This window comes from Epinephelus lanceolatus, chromosome 16 (genome assembly GCF_041903045.1).
Source record: "Epinephelus lanceolatus isolate andai-2023 chromosome 16, ASM4190304v1, whole genome shotgun sequence".
NCBI classification, from domain to species: Eukaryota; Metazoa; Chordata; class Actinopteri; order Perciformes; family Serranidae; genus Epinephelus; species Epinephelus lanceolatus.
In genome coordinates, this window is record NC_135749.1 from 32844212 (window position 1) to 32863949 (window position 19738).

Genomic DNA, 19738 nt, shown 5'->3' on the forward strand with positions numbered 1-19738 from the left:
CCTATGTTCTTTCATCTTTCTTCCCCTCCTTTTTTTAATGTCGTCCCTCCTCTCCTATTCTGTTCCCTTTGTTTCCTATCAATCCGCTCTTGTCTTCTCTTGTCTCCTCCCGTCTCCTCCTCCTCCTTCTTTTTTCTGGTTTTCTTCACTTCTTCTAATCTGTACTGGAGCGACAAAACATGATTTTTTTTTCTCCACAAACACCCATTTAAAAACACTACTTCGCTCTCACACACACCCACTCAGATACACAAACACATTCATCAGCATCTAAAGTTTCAGGGCCGTTGTAGCAATGATGTTGTGGATGAATAGTGAATGAGCTGTGAATGCTCAGCGGATGCCCGGGTGAAAACATGAATACATTTTTGATAATGGCTCATTCCACCGCCGAGCGCCGAGCCTTTTTGTCAACTCTCTGTAACATTTCTTATGGATTTATTTAATTTTCTCCCCTCCTGATGGCAGTGTGTTGCAGTTTAGGGAGGCTGATTCTGATGTTTTATAAAAGCCCTTTGCATCAGGGAATATGCTGAGAAATCTGCAGCTTGATTTGCTCGTGTTGTGTTTTCATTGATGAAAATAGACTGTGGTTTCTTCTCTCTCTCTCTCTCTCTCTCTCTCTCTCTCTCTCTCTCTCTCTCTCTCTCTCTCCCTCTCTCCCTCTCTCCCTGTCTCAATTTCTGTTCCCCAGCAGACACTCTCAGCCCTGTTTGATGTCTTCATTTCTTTATCGGATCCAATTTATTTGCAGAGTATCTATCATAAACTCCATAACTGTTTATAATATCTCCAATTTCAAACAAAATTATAGCCAGTAGCTAATAGGGGTCTATCTATTTATTTGATTTGAAAACATGTATAATACTGACACATTTTAAGAAGATAACTTTATGGTCTCTTGTTTTGGAATATAGTATCTACCTGCTGTCAATATACTAAAAAAATAACACAACACAAAATAAGAGCATAACAAAACCATAAATGTTTTGTGAAATATGAAGTGCCCGCCGGAGTGAGTAATAAAATCCAAGAGGGATACACACAAATAGAAACCCATTCAGTGCATAAAAGCAACATAAAATCAGTAATAAAAACTCCAAAGCACTCAAAAGAACCCAGACCTTCTCCTGGGATTCACAATCCTCTAAACATATTTAATTGATGGAAATGTTTAAATGTTTGTTTATTTAAAATTAGTATTGCACCTCAAAAAAGTTGTTGGATTTATGAGTGACAAGTTAGAAAATAATTATTTTTAGTCCCTTGTATGGGTCAAACTCCAAAAATGCAGGATCCTAAATTTCCCATAGTGCACCTCATTGGCATCTTTCACTCTTCTCATTGGTAAATGCCTGCCACTTTCAGACATTCCTACAGTTTTCAACTGGCTCTCTGTTATAAACTTGAAATCTTCAAGCCCAATGATGACATCATCAGGGTGATTTGCTCAGACTTTAGAAAGTTCCTCTGAGGGCCACAGTTCTTTCCACAGGCTGAGTAAACTAAATTTCATGTGTAAAGTTGACAGAGCAAATTATTGTCTCCTGAAACTCTTGTGTATGCTGACTGTCACTGATTTAACTCCCCATCTTGCTGCAATGAAATAGAAGAGTACAGCATGGTGTGTCAGTACACAATGACATCACTGATGGGCGTGGTGAAAGCCCAGTCCCCTCGCCCATCCTACTCAGCCCTTACCCCTCCGTGTTGTGCATTGATGTCTCAGGGTGAATCTCAATTCTCATTCCTACCTCTCCTCCTCCCCCTCCCCCTTCATTTGCATCTTCCCCTTGCCCCTCTGTACAGAGTTGAGCAGGCTAAGGGTAGAAACGTTCCCCTAAGAAATGAGACACCGCTCGATTACCGTTTGCGTCATCATACCTTCCCGCAAGCTGGCTGCTACGTCAGCAGAAGTGACAAGAGTTGACAAAAAACAAATGAAAATGCAGGGGTCTCACATTGTATCAATTGTATCATGAAACATGAGTGCCGTAATTGTAATATCAATTAGAATGCTGAAAATACTTACATTTGTGCGATTCTCTGGGAGATCGAAAAGCCATTGCTACATAAAAAAAACTTTTGCCGGCCGTCTGTTTGATGGTTATGCAGTGGATGATCCGAAATTCCTCAAAACCCCTTTCTTTCAAGTGTGGTCCTCCAGAATCTTTTCAAGGGCTATGTTGCCCTCGGTCTTGGCACTAGCCCTTACTCCAAATGAGAATTGAGACACCCCTACCCCTCACGTGAATGTGCAAAACCAAGGGGAAGGGGTGGAAATGAGATGCACCCTAAGGATAGGGTGTCCTGATTCTTGTTTATATAGAGGGGTGGGACGACGCGTTACTCATGTTCAGATGGAATCCGGCAGATGAAGGCAGCAAACCAGATGTAATTTCATGGTCGAGAGCAGGGTGGTAAAATTAGGTGAAGACAGTAGAGAATTCTGGCACTGGTAACGGTAGATGGCATTTTTACTTTTTGCCCTCTGCAGCTGAATTACTAGACATTACTAGAATAATTACATTAATTTATAACAACAACATATATATATACTTTATTCCATTCGACATCACCATTGCAACATATTGTCATGCATGTTTCATATTACCATCCTGCCAATCCATTGGACTGTTTTGGAAGAAAAACCAAGGAGGTCCTGCTGTTTGTAAAAAATGCAGACAACCAAGGAAAAAATGCTGAGGCACTCCATCTTCAGGTAAAAATATATAAAGTAACTTTATTTGAGCAAAGGCAACAAAACAGACCTACGCATATCGACCAAAGTCTTCTTCAGGGTCTCCCATTGGACTGTTTGTTTGTTTTCCCTGTGCTGACCAGAAGGTATTGGCTGTGTGCCTGCTACCATTTGCCTGATTCCTTGTAAACACAGAATCAGGGGGTACATGGCCCTCCAAAGTGAGCTTCTTCAGAGGCACACTCCAAACCTACTGTGGAAATCAGCAGCCAAATGACACAGAAGAAACCCACAAATGTATTTGCCTTGTTGATAAAGATTTTAAAATGACCTGGGGCCTCATTTATAAAGCCTGCTTACGCACAAAACGGGGCTTGAAAGTGGCATACGCCACTTACCACGCAAAGGTTGTGATTTATAAAAATAAACTTAGCGGGAGAATGTGCGCACCTGTAAGCAAACTCTGAGTCATGCGTGCGCACATTTTGGAGACACTGGGAAGTGGCGACGCAGACGGTGAGGTGGAGAAGTGGAGTCAGATTTTTATTGATGTCTCACACAAATTTAATGCCACGCTATATCCACCTTAGATCCACGTTATCATTGAAATTAAATCCAGCAGCCCTATTTTGCGCTTGGAGTGAGTGATAATTGTTTCATAAAAACGTTGTAAAATCCAACTCAAATCCTAAATTGAAATTCTTTCTAAATACGTATTTAATCCGCACTGCCTCTAACGTCTCATTGTCCACTCTGTGAGCGCAGGAGGGGGAGAGGATGGCGCGACTGCATGGAATATATTTATTTATTTAGCTAAATATTTCCATTGCTTTTATCATGTCTCAAAATACAGCCATTAAACACAACCGTTACACTCATTTCATCAGCCCTACTTAGACATGTGCTGTTCATGACAAAACCGGCATGAAGAAATGTGTTCGCCTATTACACTTTCATCTTTTAATAGTATTTCAAATTACACATTGTATTCTGGGACAGGGATACCACTGGTTCATGCTGTAATTCAGGCCAGGTGTCTGATCAGACTTATTGCCATAAACATATAAATACTGTGGTGACCCTCATGCGTAATTGCGCAAGATGGCACTGGCACATACTCCTTTTTTACTTAACATACTATATATGATCTTGCAGTAACCACTGCATCTTTGCATGTGTCAATGTCCCCCAGGGTGCAGGAGTGATGTCCGTCTATCTCTTCATGAAGCGTTATGCCGAGGAGGAGCTGTACAGGCCTCATCCCGCCCTCTACCGACCCCGCATGTCCGAATGCAGTGACTACAGCGGCCAGTTCCTCCATCCAGACTCTTGGCCTCCACCACAGCGTGGCCGTAGCGCCTCTGACGTCTCCTCTGACATCTCCATCCAGCTCAACCAGACCCCACCTTCGCAGGCACAACCCAAGGGGGGGAGCAGCTCCCAGCCTACACCCTCTTCCTCTGGGCCTTCATCAGCAGCCAGCTACCAGCTCCAGCCGGCCTCCTCCTCATCCACCTCCTCCTCTTACCCACATCCCCTCCACCTGGCCGCCACCTCCACCCTACCCAGGGCATCCCACGGCCACGGCCACCCTCAGCCCCATCCCCATCCAAGCGGGCCCCCGCCTCAGTCAATGCCCATGGGGGCACCACCCTCAGCTGTGCCTCCTCCTCGCTATCACACGCACATGCGAATGAGCGCTTCACCATGCTAGGCTACATACGCAGAAAAGGGGGGGGGGGACACAACTGGGGGGATTAGATTGGCTCTGTTACAGCTCTTAAACACCACAAGACAACATACACAAACACACAAACACAAATCGTGTATCCTTGAAGCGTGTGGGAGGAGGCATGCAGCAGAGTGGATGAAGGAGTGAGGTTTAAGGAGATCAAAAAGAGGAAAGAAGAGGAAAGAAAAGAGGGAAGGAGGGGAGGAGAAGTAGGTGGGTGGTGGGGATGACTCACTGCTGATGCCAAGCCCGAGACGGAGACAGACACTTAACAAAACTTTTAACATGCTGGGAGGGAACATGGGAGGGGAGGAGTGAGGGATATGATGATTAGTAGCAACAAGATGTTTGTGGGGTTTCTGATGGGTACATTCATCATCAGGGCTGTGATACACAGGCAACAGGGTGAAGCAGCACAGGAAACAGGAAGCTGAATCATTTCCAAAACTCCACTGACAAAAAGAACAAACAGTTAAACTGTATATCGGGCAATAGATGTTTTATATTTTCATTAAACAAGGACTAAGAATACCTGCTTGAAAAACATTCAAAAAAATATCTGACAGCTTTTTTGTAATTCCATGAACATGGTTGGGAAACTTACCTCATTATCTCTTAATTACTTTGTCAATAGATGTTGAAACCATGAGAGCAACCCATATGAATAAGACAGAAGTATTAATTAAAAGATAGACTGCTGTTTCTGTGGCTTTTGTGTCCAAGAATGAGTCAACCCAATCACCAGAATAAATGCTGGCATTGTACTTTTCTGCATGAATATGTTACATTTGCACATTATTATGTATGCTGTGGTTAATGTGTGTTATGTAAAGGCACAAAGATCACTTGGTTATAGTTAGATAAACATCATGTTTTGGCTTTAAATACCCAGTTTTGGTGGCACTATCCTGGCTGGAAACACAGCACTGTCTCAGTAAAAACAATCACTTTTCATGGTAACATTTGGTCAAAAACAATGTCCTTTTGTGGCAACAGCAATGACATGTTAAAAAAAAGACCTGGTTTTGTTGTTTGTTGGTCTTGAACAGTGGTCTGCAGCTTGGTTAGGCATCTTGTCTAGGTGTCACGCCATCCACTTTCACCTCGGCTTCCCACAATGTATCCTTATACAACAGTTTGTACGATATCTTATGAATGGTTTGTATGATATCTAACAAATTAGCACCCAACAAATTAGCCTCCCCACTGGTTAGCTTGGGTTTAGAAAAAGAATCATGGTTGGGCATCATCACGTTACGTACTTAAAGTTACATACATGGTTGGTTCATTTGGTTTCACACAGGACACAAACCCCTGTCTCCTGAGGGAAAGTACTGTATTTGTTTCGTCCATCCACCTCCTCAACCTTCGTATTTTGCTCTTTATACTACTTCCTTCCTTTCTCACTTCAGCACATTTGTTGCATGATCACAGCCTTTATGATTACGTGGGTTATATATACATTCTAGTGAATTACTTTTAGGTAGGCACACATACAAATTCATCCTCATGCAGCAGTTTGTATGATAGCCTACAAATTAGCACCGGGGAATTACGTTACATCCTTAACGTACAGTTACATAATTAAATATAAAGTTATGAAGGTTAGGTCTGGGCAAGTAAAGTTAAGCACTTTAATCACGTGATTGCAAACTTCCCATATATGTGGGTTATGCATGAATTTTGGTGCATTACTTTTCATGGGAAAATGTATGAAGACTACATGAGAAGAGCCTGCCTTCCAATGCCAAAGTCAGCTCATATACTACATCACTTTAAAAACATTGATATGATATGTATAAAAAGTACAAATGTAACATATCAATGTTTTATAGAAACATACAGTGCCTACATTTTCTTCTTGTGACTGGACTGAAAGAGCATAGTTGATGGATAAAAAAACAAAAACACCTGCCAATATACAGCACAGATACCAAATCTATAATCAAACAACAATCAGTACCATCACATTTTAATGTGCTCAAATTTAAATTGTTTATTCACTTCATTTTATTCATTTATAAATGTTGTGTAAGAAAACATTATTGTAGTTGAAAACATATCAAGATTTTACTTTTAGCCCATGTTTCCCAACATTGTGTGAGTGTAACTTATGGCTTAATTAGTAACAATTACATTATCGTCAAATCGCCATATTTATTTCAAGATTAAAACTTGACATCATGTATAAGTTCCCAACCCTGTTCATGAAAAACTGTGTTTAAAAAATAACTGGAAAAATGCTAATATTATAAAGAATGTCCATGTTATTAATAATCAACATTGCTTACAACTGTTGCTCATGTACGGTGACCTACAAACACAACTATTGTATACACAATCAGAGGTTAACTGTATAGGCATAGAGGTTAATACTTCAGCTGTATAGAAATTCTTCCTCCTCCTCATGCTTAAACAAATATTACAAAACCTTAATCCCGAACGTTGACCATGGGGTGTAAATATCACAGTATGTTTTAGGTGTTTTAGCTATTGAATTTTCTAAGCTGTTTGTACTTTGAGAGGGAAGCTTTGGGGATGAATGTTCAACATTTTGTGGGATGAAATTTAAGACAAAATTGAGAGACTTTATAAAGTGCCGAGCGCAGTTGGAAAGCTTCTGTTGGAGCTTTAGGAGGTTTCTGCAACGTAAGCACTGACCAAACAGATACTGTCTGTTTCCACGGTGATCACCAGTACAATCAAAATGGCTGCCTTGGAGATGCTGTTGGAAGTGAGAATTAAATTTCTTAGGTTTGTACATATTGATATAAGAAACCAGACCTCTTAAAGCCAGGTTCAGATGGCACTTCATTTGAATCCATTCAGTTGATATTTTATAGCTTAGCTAATTTCCAACATGGACGTTATTTCCAACAGTTCAGAATAATTCCTTTTTTTGTTTTTGTTTATTTGAATGACTTCCTGAATTGACAGATTTAAAATGGAGACCAACTCTTCCTGGTTTTACATAAGAATAGGCTATATGAGGTTTATATAAAGAATAGATGGAAATATAGGAATGGCACTTTGATGAACACGAGCTTACATGGGAAACAAACTAAAAACCTGAGTATACTGTGACAGATGTCTTTGCATTCCAATTTATCACCTGGTTTAATCATTTAGTAAGGTCAGTAGCTCAGTTGCCATTAGTTCAAGTAAGAGGTTGTTTTTTTTTTCTCAAATATCTTTTGGGTGCAGACAATTCCTTATCACATTTACTTCAGAGGCAAAAGACCCTTTGTCTGGTGATAAGCTGAAAGATTACTTCAAGAAATGTACTATTTGATTAAAATCCCTGAGTTTGGCCAATTGGAGCAGGGCTGGTGCAAGGAAAAGTTTGGTCACTCTTCAGTGTCTGATGAGCCAATGAAAACTTTTCAAGACCGTGGTTAGATTAATCCACTACAGGGCCCCAGGTAAAATTATATTACAGACCCCTGGTTTGCCCTAGGAAGTGATGTCTATGTTTAACTAGTGATGGCCAAATGAAGCCTCATGAAGCATTTTCTTTATTTTATGAGCCCACTAGATGGCGCACTTGGTTTAAAAAGGGAGGCTCAAAGAATGGCAATTCAATGTATTTTCAATCTTTTGTTGAAAAAAAGCGCCATCTAGTGGGCTTATAAAATAAAGAAAATGCTTCATGAGGCTTCATTTGGCCATCACTACGTTTAACTACTGAGACAATTGTTAACCAATTACATATTGGTCTACAGGTTAAGTTTGCTACTTTTCAGCTTAGTAGTAGTCCTAGAACTATGCTTTGCTACCACATTAAGAACAAAGCTAATGAGGTAATCATGTTACACTGGTAAGCGAGCCTTGACTGCTCCAAACAGTGCACCACCTGGATTGCATGGGGGCTATTGCAGGGCCAAACCATGGTGGCGGGACGACTTTGCTGCAGAAACATTGTACTGATCTCCCCCCAGGTTGCCCTGAGTAAGTAGCTTAATTTTTTACCCCTTTAGCATTGTTAACTGTGTTGGCATTGTTAGCTGTGTCAGCACAGCTAGTGGTACTAACATACATAAGTTGATAATGCAGAAGGTTTTTGCGGCTAAAAATGAAGCCTCTTACTCACCAGGGCTACAGGGGACTACCATGTTTCCACAGTGCCGTGGGAAGGGACACCACCTGACCCAAATGGTGTGCAGTGTAGAGTAGCCAAGGCTAGCTAACCATTGGAGACTGGACGATGGGCAATGGGCACCATGTTTCTGCATATTAATGTGTCTAGCCAGCTGTCTGTCAGCAACGCTGAAAGAAAATAAAAGGAAAGACATTTGCAACACAAAACACCAAAATTCCACATCCTCTAAATAAGTGGTTCCCAACTGGTCCAGCCACAGGGTCCAAATTTCTCTGAGTCATTAGTTCAGGGTCCACACAATTTAATACACTCAGCATCATACTTGCGTTTGGCCATATCTTTGAGCTGGTTTGCTGTGTCTGGTAAGCATTTTTTTGTTAGTCACCAGTCTACAGCAGGAAATGGCACTTCAAAATAGAAGGTGTTTGAAATTCATGGCACTTCAAAATAAAGAGGTTTTTTTTGTTCTTTTTTGTTTTTTCTTTACAAATTACATGTTTGCGAGTCACTCCTGGTCCATTCAGAATGGACTCACAACCCACTTTTGAACTTATGGTTTAAAATGTGGCGCTAAAGCTCATTGACAGAATGGAGCGCCAGACTAAAAGGAAAGTGCATCTTGTATTCACATTTTACATTTTTGAAATGCCCTCGGTTTGCTCAAATACCAACACAAGCAATTTCAAATAAGCTCGTGGCTACTAACTAGCCTTGTAGTGACAGAGATGGAATCTCCGAAAACCCTTTCCAAATCCAACGCTATAGATCCATCTAAGCCATATTCTGTTTTGCATACTAAATATGATTACAAAGCACAAAAGGTCAAGTCAGTTATTTCAAAACAATTCAATTTTCTTTTAAATGAGACTGACATTTTAATCTCTCCTTTTACCTTAAAATACAACAAGCAGAGAAGAAATGTCCAGTCTAGTCCAGTCTATTTAGCTAGTCAGGCTTCAGTTGGCTTTACACCTTTACATTAGCAGCACGTATGTGTTTTGCACATCTGACCCCTGGATAGTCCACATACGAGACTCCAGAAAACATAAACCAATCACCAGAATAAATGTTGGCAGTATATTTTTCATGGATATGTTGAATTTATATGCCATTACATAGCAGACATTGAAAATTTACATTTCAACAATGCTGTGGTTAATGCGTATTTAGGTTTAGGCACAAAAAGCACTAATTTATAGTTTGGAAATGGACACCTTTTGGCTTGAAATACCAGTTTTTAGTGTCACAAAACCTGCTGGTAAAGTCTGTAAAATACAAGCATTTTTTGTGGCATTATCCCTGGTAGAAACACAGTGATGAGTTGCTAAAAAACACCAAATTTTGGTGGCTAAAAAGCCACTGGAAACAGAGTGAGGACAACCAGTTTTGGTGTTTGCTGGTTTCGAGTGGTGGTCTGCAAATTTAACATTTCTGTGGTCTGCAGAAACATACAATGCCAACATTTTCTTCAAGCAACTGGGCTGAGAAAAAATAAAAAATATTCTCAGTATTTTTTTCCCAGCAACTTCAAATCATTTCTGTTAAAGGGATAGTGCGACCAAAAATGAAATTCAGCCATTATCTACTCGCCCATATGCCGAGGGAGGCCCAGGTGAAGTTTTAGAGTCCTCACAACACTTGAGGAGATCCCAGGGGAGAGGGGGTAGCAACACAACTCCACCTAATGGAGGCTTACGGCGCCCCAGATTCAAACGTCCAAAAACACATAATTGAAACCACAAAATATCTCCATACTGCTCATCCATAGTGATCCAAGTGTCCTGAAGCCCCGACTTAAAAAGTTGTTTGGAAAAACATCATTTAAACTCTGTTTTTAGCCTCACTGTATCCTGTAGCTCTAACTGCCTCTCTGGGCACTGCGCTAAGGTGTGCGCACTTCACCTGAGCCTCCCTTGGCATATGGGTAAGTCGATAATGGCTGGATTATCATTTTTGGGTGCACTATCCCTTTAAGGCTATGGCAGGAAGTCATGTGATACTCTTAGTTTAGAAAGTGCATACAGAGTCACTTTGACATAAGACACCGGAGATTGTGGGACAGCATTCTTTCCCTAACTTTAACTGAATATTAAATAACAACATTTTCAACTCAAGCTCCTCTTACTGGAGTTTTTAGCCAAATCCCATGGCCTTCATTAAAATATTAAGCTAGGCTTTATGAAACTGTTATGATCCTTAATTCTGAGTACCTCTAGCACCTCCTACTCCCATTGACTCAACAGTTGAGGTTAAATGTTCATTCTTGACCTTGAAATGGCAGCTGACTAAACAGTTTGGGGTGTCCACATATTTTTGCATACGTTGATTGCCATTTTGTAGGCACAGAAAAAAGACATTGACAACAGATTTTCAGTTTGACTCCCATTGAAGTTCTCATGTTGCACAGTGACTTAAAGTGACAAACTTAGAGACTGCTTGTTTTTGTAGCATATTAACAATTGTGCCCAGCATAGGGCATTGTTTGTAGCCATTTTTAGACCTATGGGGGGAAATGTTATGCTTACAAACTGTGGTACTGTTAAGAGAAAAACAGTGTAGCAAATTAACTGCGGTGTTAAAATCTTTTATGAATATTTGCTCTGTGAAATTTAAATAGGAAATCATTTAGCAGCTGAGTATGAGAGCTTTTGCTGATGTTTTGAGATGTTTATTTTAATTGCCAAAGCTGAGCATTCATGCCGTGTAGTGAGCACACACACACACACACGCACACACACACACAAACACACACACTGGTATACACAAAGATATATTTATGTAGCTGACTTCTGAGGAGTTATTTTCTGTTCTCTGATACAAACGAATCAGATCCAACCGTGTTTCTGACATCACAGCAGAGACGTAGAGCTCTGATGCAGTGAACCGCTTTTTGAAATGTTTACTTCCTTTGTTCAGTGCAGACATTTCTTCAAACTGTGATTAGGGTGTAAATATTCATACTGAACACGCTATATGCAGTCGACCCAAAAATGTGTTTACATTATCACGGTAGAGAAATTATAAAGTTTACATGGTCATACATGTTTTGAGTACAATGATGATTTGACCGACTCAATACCTGTCAACAACAACAACAACAACAAAAAAAAGACAGTACAATTCATGTGACTTTCTTTTCATAATACCTGCAAACGTGCTCTTTGCGGGAGTGTGGTTTTTATCTGCCAGCGGTGTTTTGTTAAGTTTAAAACCAATAAAGCTTGCCTGGTTCCAGTCTCCTATTTGTTTATTTATTGTATTTGCTAACTTAACACTTGTGGGAATTAAAGCAGTAATTACAAAGTATGTTTGTGCATAATTCAGCGCTTCAGTGCTAAATTCTGTTCTTAAATGAACATCTAGTAGTGAGAATTGCAGATTGCAACCAGCTGAAACTTCTGCTGGTAAGAATTTCATTGTTCAGGAGGTTTTTATCAGGAGCCAAATTATCCACAGAGGACTCTTCTTATTTAAAACAAACAGGCTAAATCATTAAAACTGATGAAAACACTGAATAAAACAGTTTCATGGTACAAACCAGTGTTTCTCATTTGTTGTTTGGCATGTCGCAGACAGGCCACTCTTCCAGCACCTGCTGAAGTGTGCTCAGCTTATTTCTGATCAGTCTGAAGTTCAGCAGGTTTTTACCAGAGGTGGGACAAAGTCATTGCTTTCCAAGTTACAAGTAAGTCTGCAGTCTTTGCACTCCAATCCCAATTCATTTCCCAAGTCAAGACAGGCAAGTCTCAGGTCAAAGCACAAGTCCTAAACGTTCGAGTCCTAAACAAGTCATAATGTGCTCTTCACCATATGTAGTCCTATTTTAACAACAGAGTAATTATATACCAAATCTACAAAAATAATGAATGCTTTTTAAAAATTTTATTTGTTTTAAAAAAGTTTGATAAAACAAGTGCAGCTGACAGTACCATAAAAACAGTAGTGCTGACATTGCATTTTCACAGAGTATAGCACTTAAAGCTATAGTGTGTAACTTCTCCGTCCGTAAATGTCCGTTTCACCCAAGCCACTACTAGAGGAGATGACACAATGCTGATTAAGCCGATTGGCTCCTCTAACATCTCGCGGTATTGCTTCCTCACAACAAGAAGGGAGGGGGAGGAAGAGCGCAGAGTGTCATAGCAAGACGTAGAGCGCAGGTAGAAAGAGAAAGCAACATGGCGGAGAAGCAGCCGAGACACGGTTCAGAAGTGGATCCTACCACAAAGGCAAGTGTTACTCTGTGTACAGTGTGTGGCGACTGGCGAGTGTTACTCTGTGTACGGTGTGTGGCGAGTGTTACTCTGTGTACATGGAAGTGCCGCCGGCTTATTAGTTGTAATAACGCATTATCCGCTGGGAGGCGACAGAAGTTACGCACTATAGCTTTAACCTCATAGACATCCTTACCACAACAGAGTGAATTTTGAATGTTTCCGTCCTGTCTTGTAGGCCTGAAACTCATCTCATACTTGAAAAATGTCCATAACGTTCTCTTCCCAAATTGGCTTGTGGAAAGGTATCAAGTATTTCTAAGTCAAAAGGCTCAAGTCCAAGTGCAGTCATGAGTCATTGGTGTTAAAAGTCCAGGTCAAGTTTAAAAAGTCTTTTATAATTCTGTCACATCCAATCTAAAGTCATCAAATTTCGGACGCGAATGAGACTGAAGTCCAAGTCATTTGACTCAAGTCCACACGACACATTATTCGCAAAGGTCTCTTCCTCTCCAAAACAAAAGGACCTGGTGATTTAAATCATTAAAGCCATGAATAAAGCACTTTTACCTGACAAGTCAGAGGTGTTTGGCATGTCGGAGAAAGGTCACTAGACTAGCAACTGCTAATAATGTGTGCACCATTTTTTCTCTGATAACTTAAGATCCAAACGTTTTTCCTCTCTAAAAACAAACAAATCTGGTGATTTAAACAGGTAAAAAAAACAGTGAGTATAGCAGTTTATGCTAAAATGTTTTTCCAATGCTCTTGCCGTGAAGGGGCTGCTAACAATGGTAGCCAACACAAAAAAGTGAATGGCCCTATTTAGAGCCAGTGTTTGGTTTATCCAGTTCTTGGCTACTGTAGAAACATGGCAGTGGAACATGGTAGACTCCATACACGAGGACCCACTTCCTATATAAAATGGTTTATTCTATGGTAAAGAAAACACAAAGATTTTTATTTTAGGTGATTATACACTAGTACTTGCTATATAGTATTCCATTTCTGCTAATATATCCCCATAAATACTACACACTGAGACCTTTGAATAAGTTAAATAGATGGAGATGGCAGCTCATAGGAGAAATTAAAAATACTTTTGTTACAGAATCAATTTTGGGAAAGAAAAATACAGCAACATCTTGTTTTGTTTTTCTCCTCCAGGGACTGTTTTTTTCAAGGTTATGGTATGATGGTCCTGCTTGAGAGTCATAATAACACTGCATGTTTTACAAAATGCATTGTGGGGGATATGAGGTACTTTTAACCTATTCAATTTAATTCTTATTCTATTAATTAGAATTAAATTGATTCATTTTAATAATTGGCGTAATGACATGGTTTAAGTACTCAGAGAACTACATCAGGGTCACAGTGTTGCTCTTCATAAGAGATGCCCCACATTTATTCCTACCCATTAATTACTCAAATTGCTCAACTGGTTCCCATGAGAACAGAAACTGAGCATGTAGGTTGACGGTAATTCATTTTCAATATTTTACATTGTATCATTAACCATGTGACTTACCCTCCGAGTACATGGGTTGTGTCTCAAATGAAAACAAAGAACAGGTTACACAGTGAGTCACAGATAGATTAGTTCAAAACCATATTTGCATGTGTCGATACCAGCTCTTATGTAACAATCGCTGATCTGAAAATGAAATGCACTATGTTGCATTATAAAGCATGACTCAGTTTTTCAATAACACATTTGCTTACTAAATGACCACCTTTGAGATTGTATGTTTGTGGAATATTAAGTGATATGGAATTATTGTAATTTATATAACAAAACATACCATTGCACATGCCATCATTTATTTATCAGAGTATAGTGATTGTTACAGTAGGTGATGGATATGTGATATATGAAAGGGGGGTAGATGACCTGTTGTCTGACGCTGCTACTCCAGTTGTCAGTCAGGGAGGTAAACGGAGGTAAACGGAGGTAAAAATGATTTTGCATTGGTATTTAGGAATTAACTGTCAGCAGCTGTCCTGATTACTGCTGGACTGACACTTAATCACTTAATACAGTAGCAGACAAGAGCAAAAGCACTGCAAATAGACACCACACAAACAAATGAAGAAACTTCTTCATCAACTTGACGGCAACACATGTGCAACATATAGAAAAAATGCTGCAAGAGGCTCACAACACAAGGGAAGCTGTTGCAGGGGAACATGAAAAGTGATGCACATGGGACACACCTGTTGTTGCCATGGTTTGATGCTGTCTGACACAAAAGTTAGCTTCACCTTGGTTCACTCAGCAAAAAGCCAGTGGGATTTTTATTTGATTTTGGATTAACTGCAGAAAATACAATTTCCAACAAAGAAATGTTTATGATACTTGTTTGTTTGTTTTTTATCCTGCAAATATTTTACCTTGAGCCTCCCTGTATTTTTGTATATTCACACCAAATGCAGGTATGGAGCCACTACAACAAGCAAACAGCATGAAGGGAAAAATGTTGGTGACTGTTTTCTAAATGTTGTACCCAGAGACGGCTGGTATGAATGGGCTAGCAGGTCTAAGCCCTGCCTATCTTTTACAATAAACACAAGAAAATTATTAAATTAAAGAAAATATTAAAATATTAGTTATTGAACCTTAGAACTGATTGTATTTGGTGGAACCTATAGCAGCAAAAGCACTAAAATAGTCACAAAAACGCAAGATTTATCTAAATGGGCTGATTTTTTTTTACAGCCCCCTTGATTTAGTGAAATAATTTCCCCTCGGGGATCAATAAAGTATTTCTGATTCTGATTCTGATTCTGATTTACTGTCCAGTTGGGATAAATTCATTCAGCCCAGGCCACTGACTTTTGGCCACTGACAGTGCGTGGAAGTACAGTGAGGGCCTGCCCGCTGTTACTGTAGTGGGAGAGTGAGCGTTGAGTCTTGCGAATTGCGTTAGCATCATGCTGAACGAGGTGGATTATTTTAAATGCTGTCTATTGAGCGGGACCTCATCCAAAAATCATCGGACTTAAGTGACTTGGTGATTAACCTGATTGCATCCCAGAAAGGCCGTCGATATGAGCTCTTCAAATAGGCCCAAGCCCTAACCTCTTATTAAAGGAGCATTACTGCTTTCCTTTCTTTACCTTTCCAGTCTGTGTGTACACCGGAAAATAGTGTGTGTGTGTGTGTGTGTGTGTGTGTGTGTGTGTGTGTGCATGCGAGTGCCTGCGTGCCTGTGTGCAAGCGAGCCAGCAAGAGAGAGAGAGGGGGAGAGAGAGAGAGAGAGAGCTTTTGGCATCAGAACATTTTCGTAGTTAGCCTAATTCTCTAGTTTTGCTGTAGTGCATTGTTGCTGTAACCTGGTAATGTATCTCGATGTCTATTTGCAGGGCGTGTACTCTCGACTTGACTACTGTCACTTAACCATCTGGAAAAGAAATGTGTGTTCACAAACTACAGTGAATTCACAAGAAGAGCTATTACATGATATTATTTTCTGCAACTTGTCTTGTATGTTTGCCCTGAAAAAAAACAAAAAAAAAATCATGTACAAATCTCTTTTTCAATTCAACTTAATGTTTCTAAAAGGGGCTATGTTCCTCTTGTAGTATAGCCCCATTCAAACTCACCTTGGCTTGATGAATTAGACAAATGTTTCACTGGGTACTGAATGCATTCAAGGTGTTTTTCTATGCTTAACAAATAAAGCATTTGTGAGGGAATTAAAAAATGTGTTCATGATTAAATCCCACAGGGTACATTATGAAAGGTGCTGCAGGTGCTTTCACTAAAGCTAATTAGACATCTTTTTAGTCTGAACCTGGGCGGGTCTCTGCTGCAGATAAGCGGAGGTCAGAAGAACCATTTGTCCTCCCTGACGTAGGAAGTGCAGCAAATCTTCCAATGTATTTAAAGAGATGTCACTCAAGCATGTTGTTTTCACACCTAGATGTTCCTGAGAAAAAGTCTAATCAGCCCAAATAGCAGAGCGCACCTGTGTTGGTGCATCATGGGTATTCAGGGGGTTTAAGATCAAACGGAGCTGTTGCAAAAATTCTCCGGTCCAATTTTATTTTGGATCAACCTTATTATCCCTTTGTGATTTCAGATAAGTGGCCTGACACTAATTATAAAGTTTGCAAGTTCCTCTCAAACTTGATGTTACATGGGAGTGAGAATGATGTAATGCTGTCTGCACCACTGAGCTCACAGCTGCACTTTTCATTTCAGCAGCAGGAACAGACTCTTCTGATCAGAGGAGGCAGTTTCAAGCATTTTGTGGAGACAGATCCCTATTTGGGCAGCTGGTCTGTCCCAATTTGCAAAGTTATTTAAAGTGGCTTGAATATCAAGGCAACTTAGCCCTAACAGAAACAGCTGTTTATACAATTTTGGGCACCGTGATGAGCCAATAAGGGTCAGCTGAGCAGGTCACTGGGCGAATAGTTGATAGGAATCAGGTGTGTAGGAGCATCAAACTCACCAGAGGTGTCCACTGAGCAGAAAATAAACTCATGACATGTATAGTGTTCAAATAATATGATGTTGACTGGGAGACACACTGTGGCCCTATTTACAGCTAATTTACACATACTGTATCCATTACATGTTTCTATTATGAAGCATCTATTCTTAGGAATTTGGACACTGGAAATCTTGTTTTATAGGATTAAAATATATGAAATAAATATGATTAATGAAATATTTTGATCTGCTGTCATTTTTTAGGGTCCGGGCAGCTAAGCTGCCAGGACACTATTGTAACCCTAGGTATTCTTCTTCTTCTTCTTTCTTCTTCCAAGGAAATCATACTTTCCATGGGTGAAAACTCACCAAACTTTGCACAAAGGTCCAGTCTCATGCCAGATATCCTCAGCTGTAAACTCAAGCCAATAGTCTTGATGGTGGCGCTACAGCAAGCGTCTAAAGTTCAAAAATTTGAAAATTCATAACAAAGCAACCATACGTGCTACAACTTCGCAACTTTCATCAAACTGTAGCCCCAGTACTGAAGAAACTTTTGTACATTTAAACCTATTAAAAATTATGAAGTCCATCACTCTGCTTTTTTCAAAAACTGTAAAACTTCTTAAACCTATCTCCTCCCACAATTTTTGCTCAATTGACACCACACTTACTACAGAACATCTTCAGACTGTCCTACAAAAACTACATTTCTCAGATTTTTGATTTATCAAAAATTGAGCCTACAGTGCATCAAAATGTTTGACTGTAAACGGTACTGTAAACATATACATGCAAATTCTTGCTAAATAAATCTTCAATGTTCATGAAAAAAAAAGACAAAATTCTAGAGTCATGGTAGTTGATGTGTGGCAAATTTCAGAATTTTATCTCAAAAACTGAATTTTTGACAGCATTTTGAATTTTGCTCTAATGTGAACAATTGGAGTCAATGTAAAAATGGCAATTTTAAACATCAGTTTTTCACTTATGGAGCAAATCAACCATTGTTAAAAACAAATTACCAACATCTCCATGCTGTCTAGATGCAATATGTGTATTTTCAGATTTTTGTCTTAATAACTGAATTTTTTACAGTGGTTTCAAATCTGCCTTTCCACGCACGGATGGCTGCTTTCCTACACAACAGTGAATGGCTTACTCAATTTGTGAAGCCACTGTTGAGTTGCTACTTGCCAGTTAGCTCAGAGCAGTAGATGACCGTCTTAGGTTCCAGAGGTTGCTCAGAATTGTCTAAAAATGCCCGGACCCGACCCATCGCTGCGCAGCAGCTATAATCTAATTTTAAACTTGCTCTATGCCAGAAAACATATCTGTCCCAAACATGAACTGACAAATTCAAACAATTCAAACATTTATAAACACCTCTAACACCTATAATCATCTTTGTTTTAAAATAGATTTTTTTTGTAAAAATGTGGCCCTTTAAAAAGAATTATAAAATGTGTCTCAGCTTTTTGTCAACTCCTTAAAACTTTGTTAAAAACATCAGCCATATCCATAGACGTCGGAACTCGGGGTGTGGGGGGTGTGACCCCCATCCGCACCCCCGCACCCCAGCCTCCCTACCCACTGCATTACGCTTTAAAAAAAATAAAGAATCTGAATTTAAACTCAATTTGTCTGACTTACATTTATCTCTTTCATATCATTAATGCATAGATCTATGCTTTTGATGTAATATGCAACCTGCCTGACTACATACAGTAGCCTTGGCATCCAGGATGTTGTGTCCATCCTGCAAACCTTGCAGCCCCAAACCCGCTCCATGCTGTCGGAGGTGGAGAAGCTCATTAAGCTCTGTCTGGCCCTGCCCTGCATCCGAGCGCTCTTTCTCAGCCTTGCACAGGCTGAAAACCTGGCTGTGCAACACCATGACGCAGGAGAGACTAACACATTTGGACATTATGAACGCTCATATCACAAAAGCTCCTGTCTCCCTTTATGGTTTCCAACGAGGCAGGGATGCTGCTCAAGTACTGGTAAGCTTTCTATCTTATTATGTAAAATGATATTGCTATCGGGTGTTTCTCAACCATAACATGCCAACTCTGTAGCCCTCCTAAATACAAACTAAATAAGAATTATGGTTATTATATCACTATCACTGCTATGAAATTAATATATACATTTTTGTCAATTCGGTAAGACTTCAACTTTGTCAGATTGTAAGGAGAACAAGTATACTTTTTAACCCCCGAGGGAAAATTCTTCTTTTTTTTCACTCTGTTGTCATATACACCCAGGACCTTTACATGCATTAAATAGAGAGATGTCAGAGCGAGGGGGCTGCCTTGGACAGGTGCCCTGAGCAGTTGGGGGTTCAGTGCCTTGCTCAAGGGCACGTTGGCAGTGCCCAGGAGGTGAAAAAATTTAAAAGTCAAGACTTTGATCTTTTCTTGCCAGCATAATTGAAATGGAGAAATCAATTTGAGTTTGGCAAGAGAGAGGGTGGATCAAACCCTAACTGGGTAACTGGGTGCTGGACTTTCTAACAGGGAGGACACAAAATGTGCAGGTCGGCAGCAAC

At 39.9% G+C, this 19738-nt stretch overlaps 1 protein-coding gene across 1 annotated transcript in view; it reads left to right on the forward strand.

Moving 5' to 3' along the window:
* Positions 1-4902, forward strand: part of cacng7a (calcium channel, voltage-dependent, gamma subunit 7a) — a 71358-nt gene extending 66456 nt beyond the window's left edge. Inside the window, exon 6 of the mRNA XM_033636257.2 lies at positions 3894-4902. Within this exon, the coding sequence (XP_033492148.1) occupies positions 3894-4415 (522 nt within the window). The 3' untranslated portion in view covers positions 4416-4902. The remainder of the gene's footprint in view (positions 1-3893) is intronic.
* The last annotated feature ends 14836 nt before the right edge of the window (positions 4903-19738 follow it).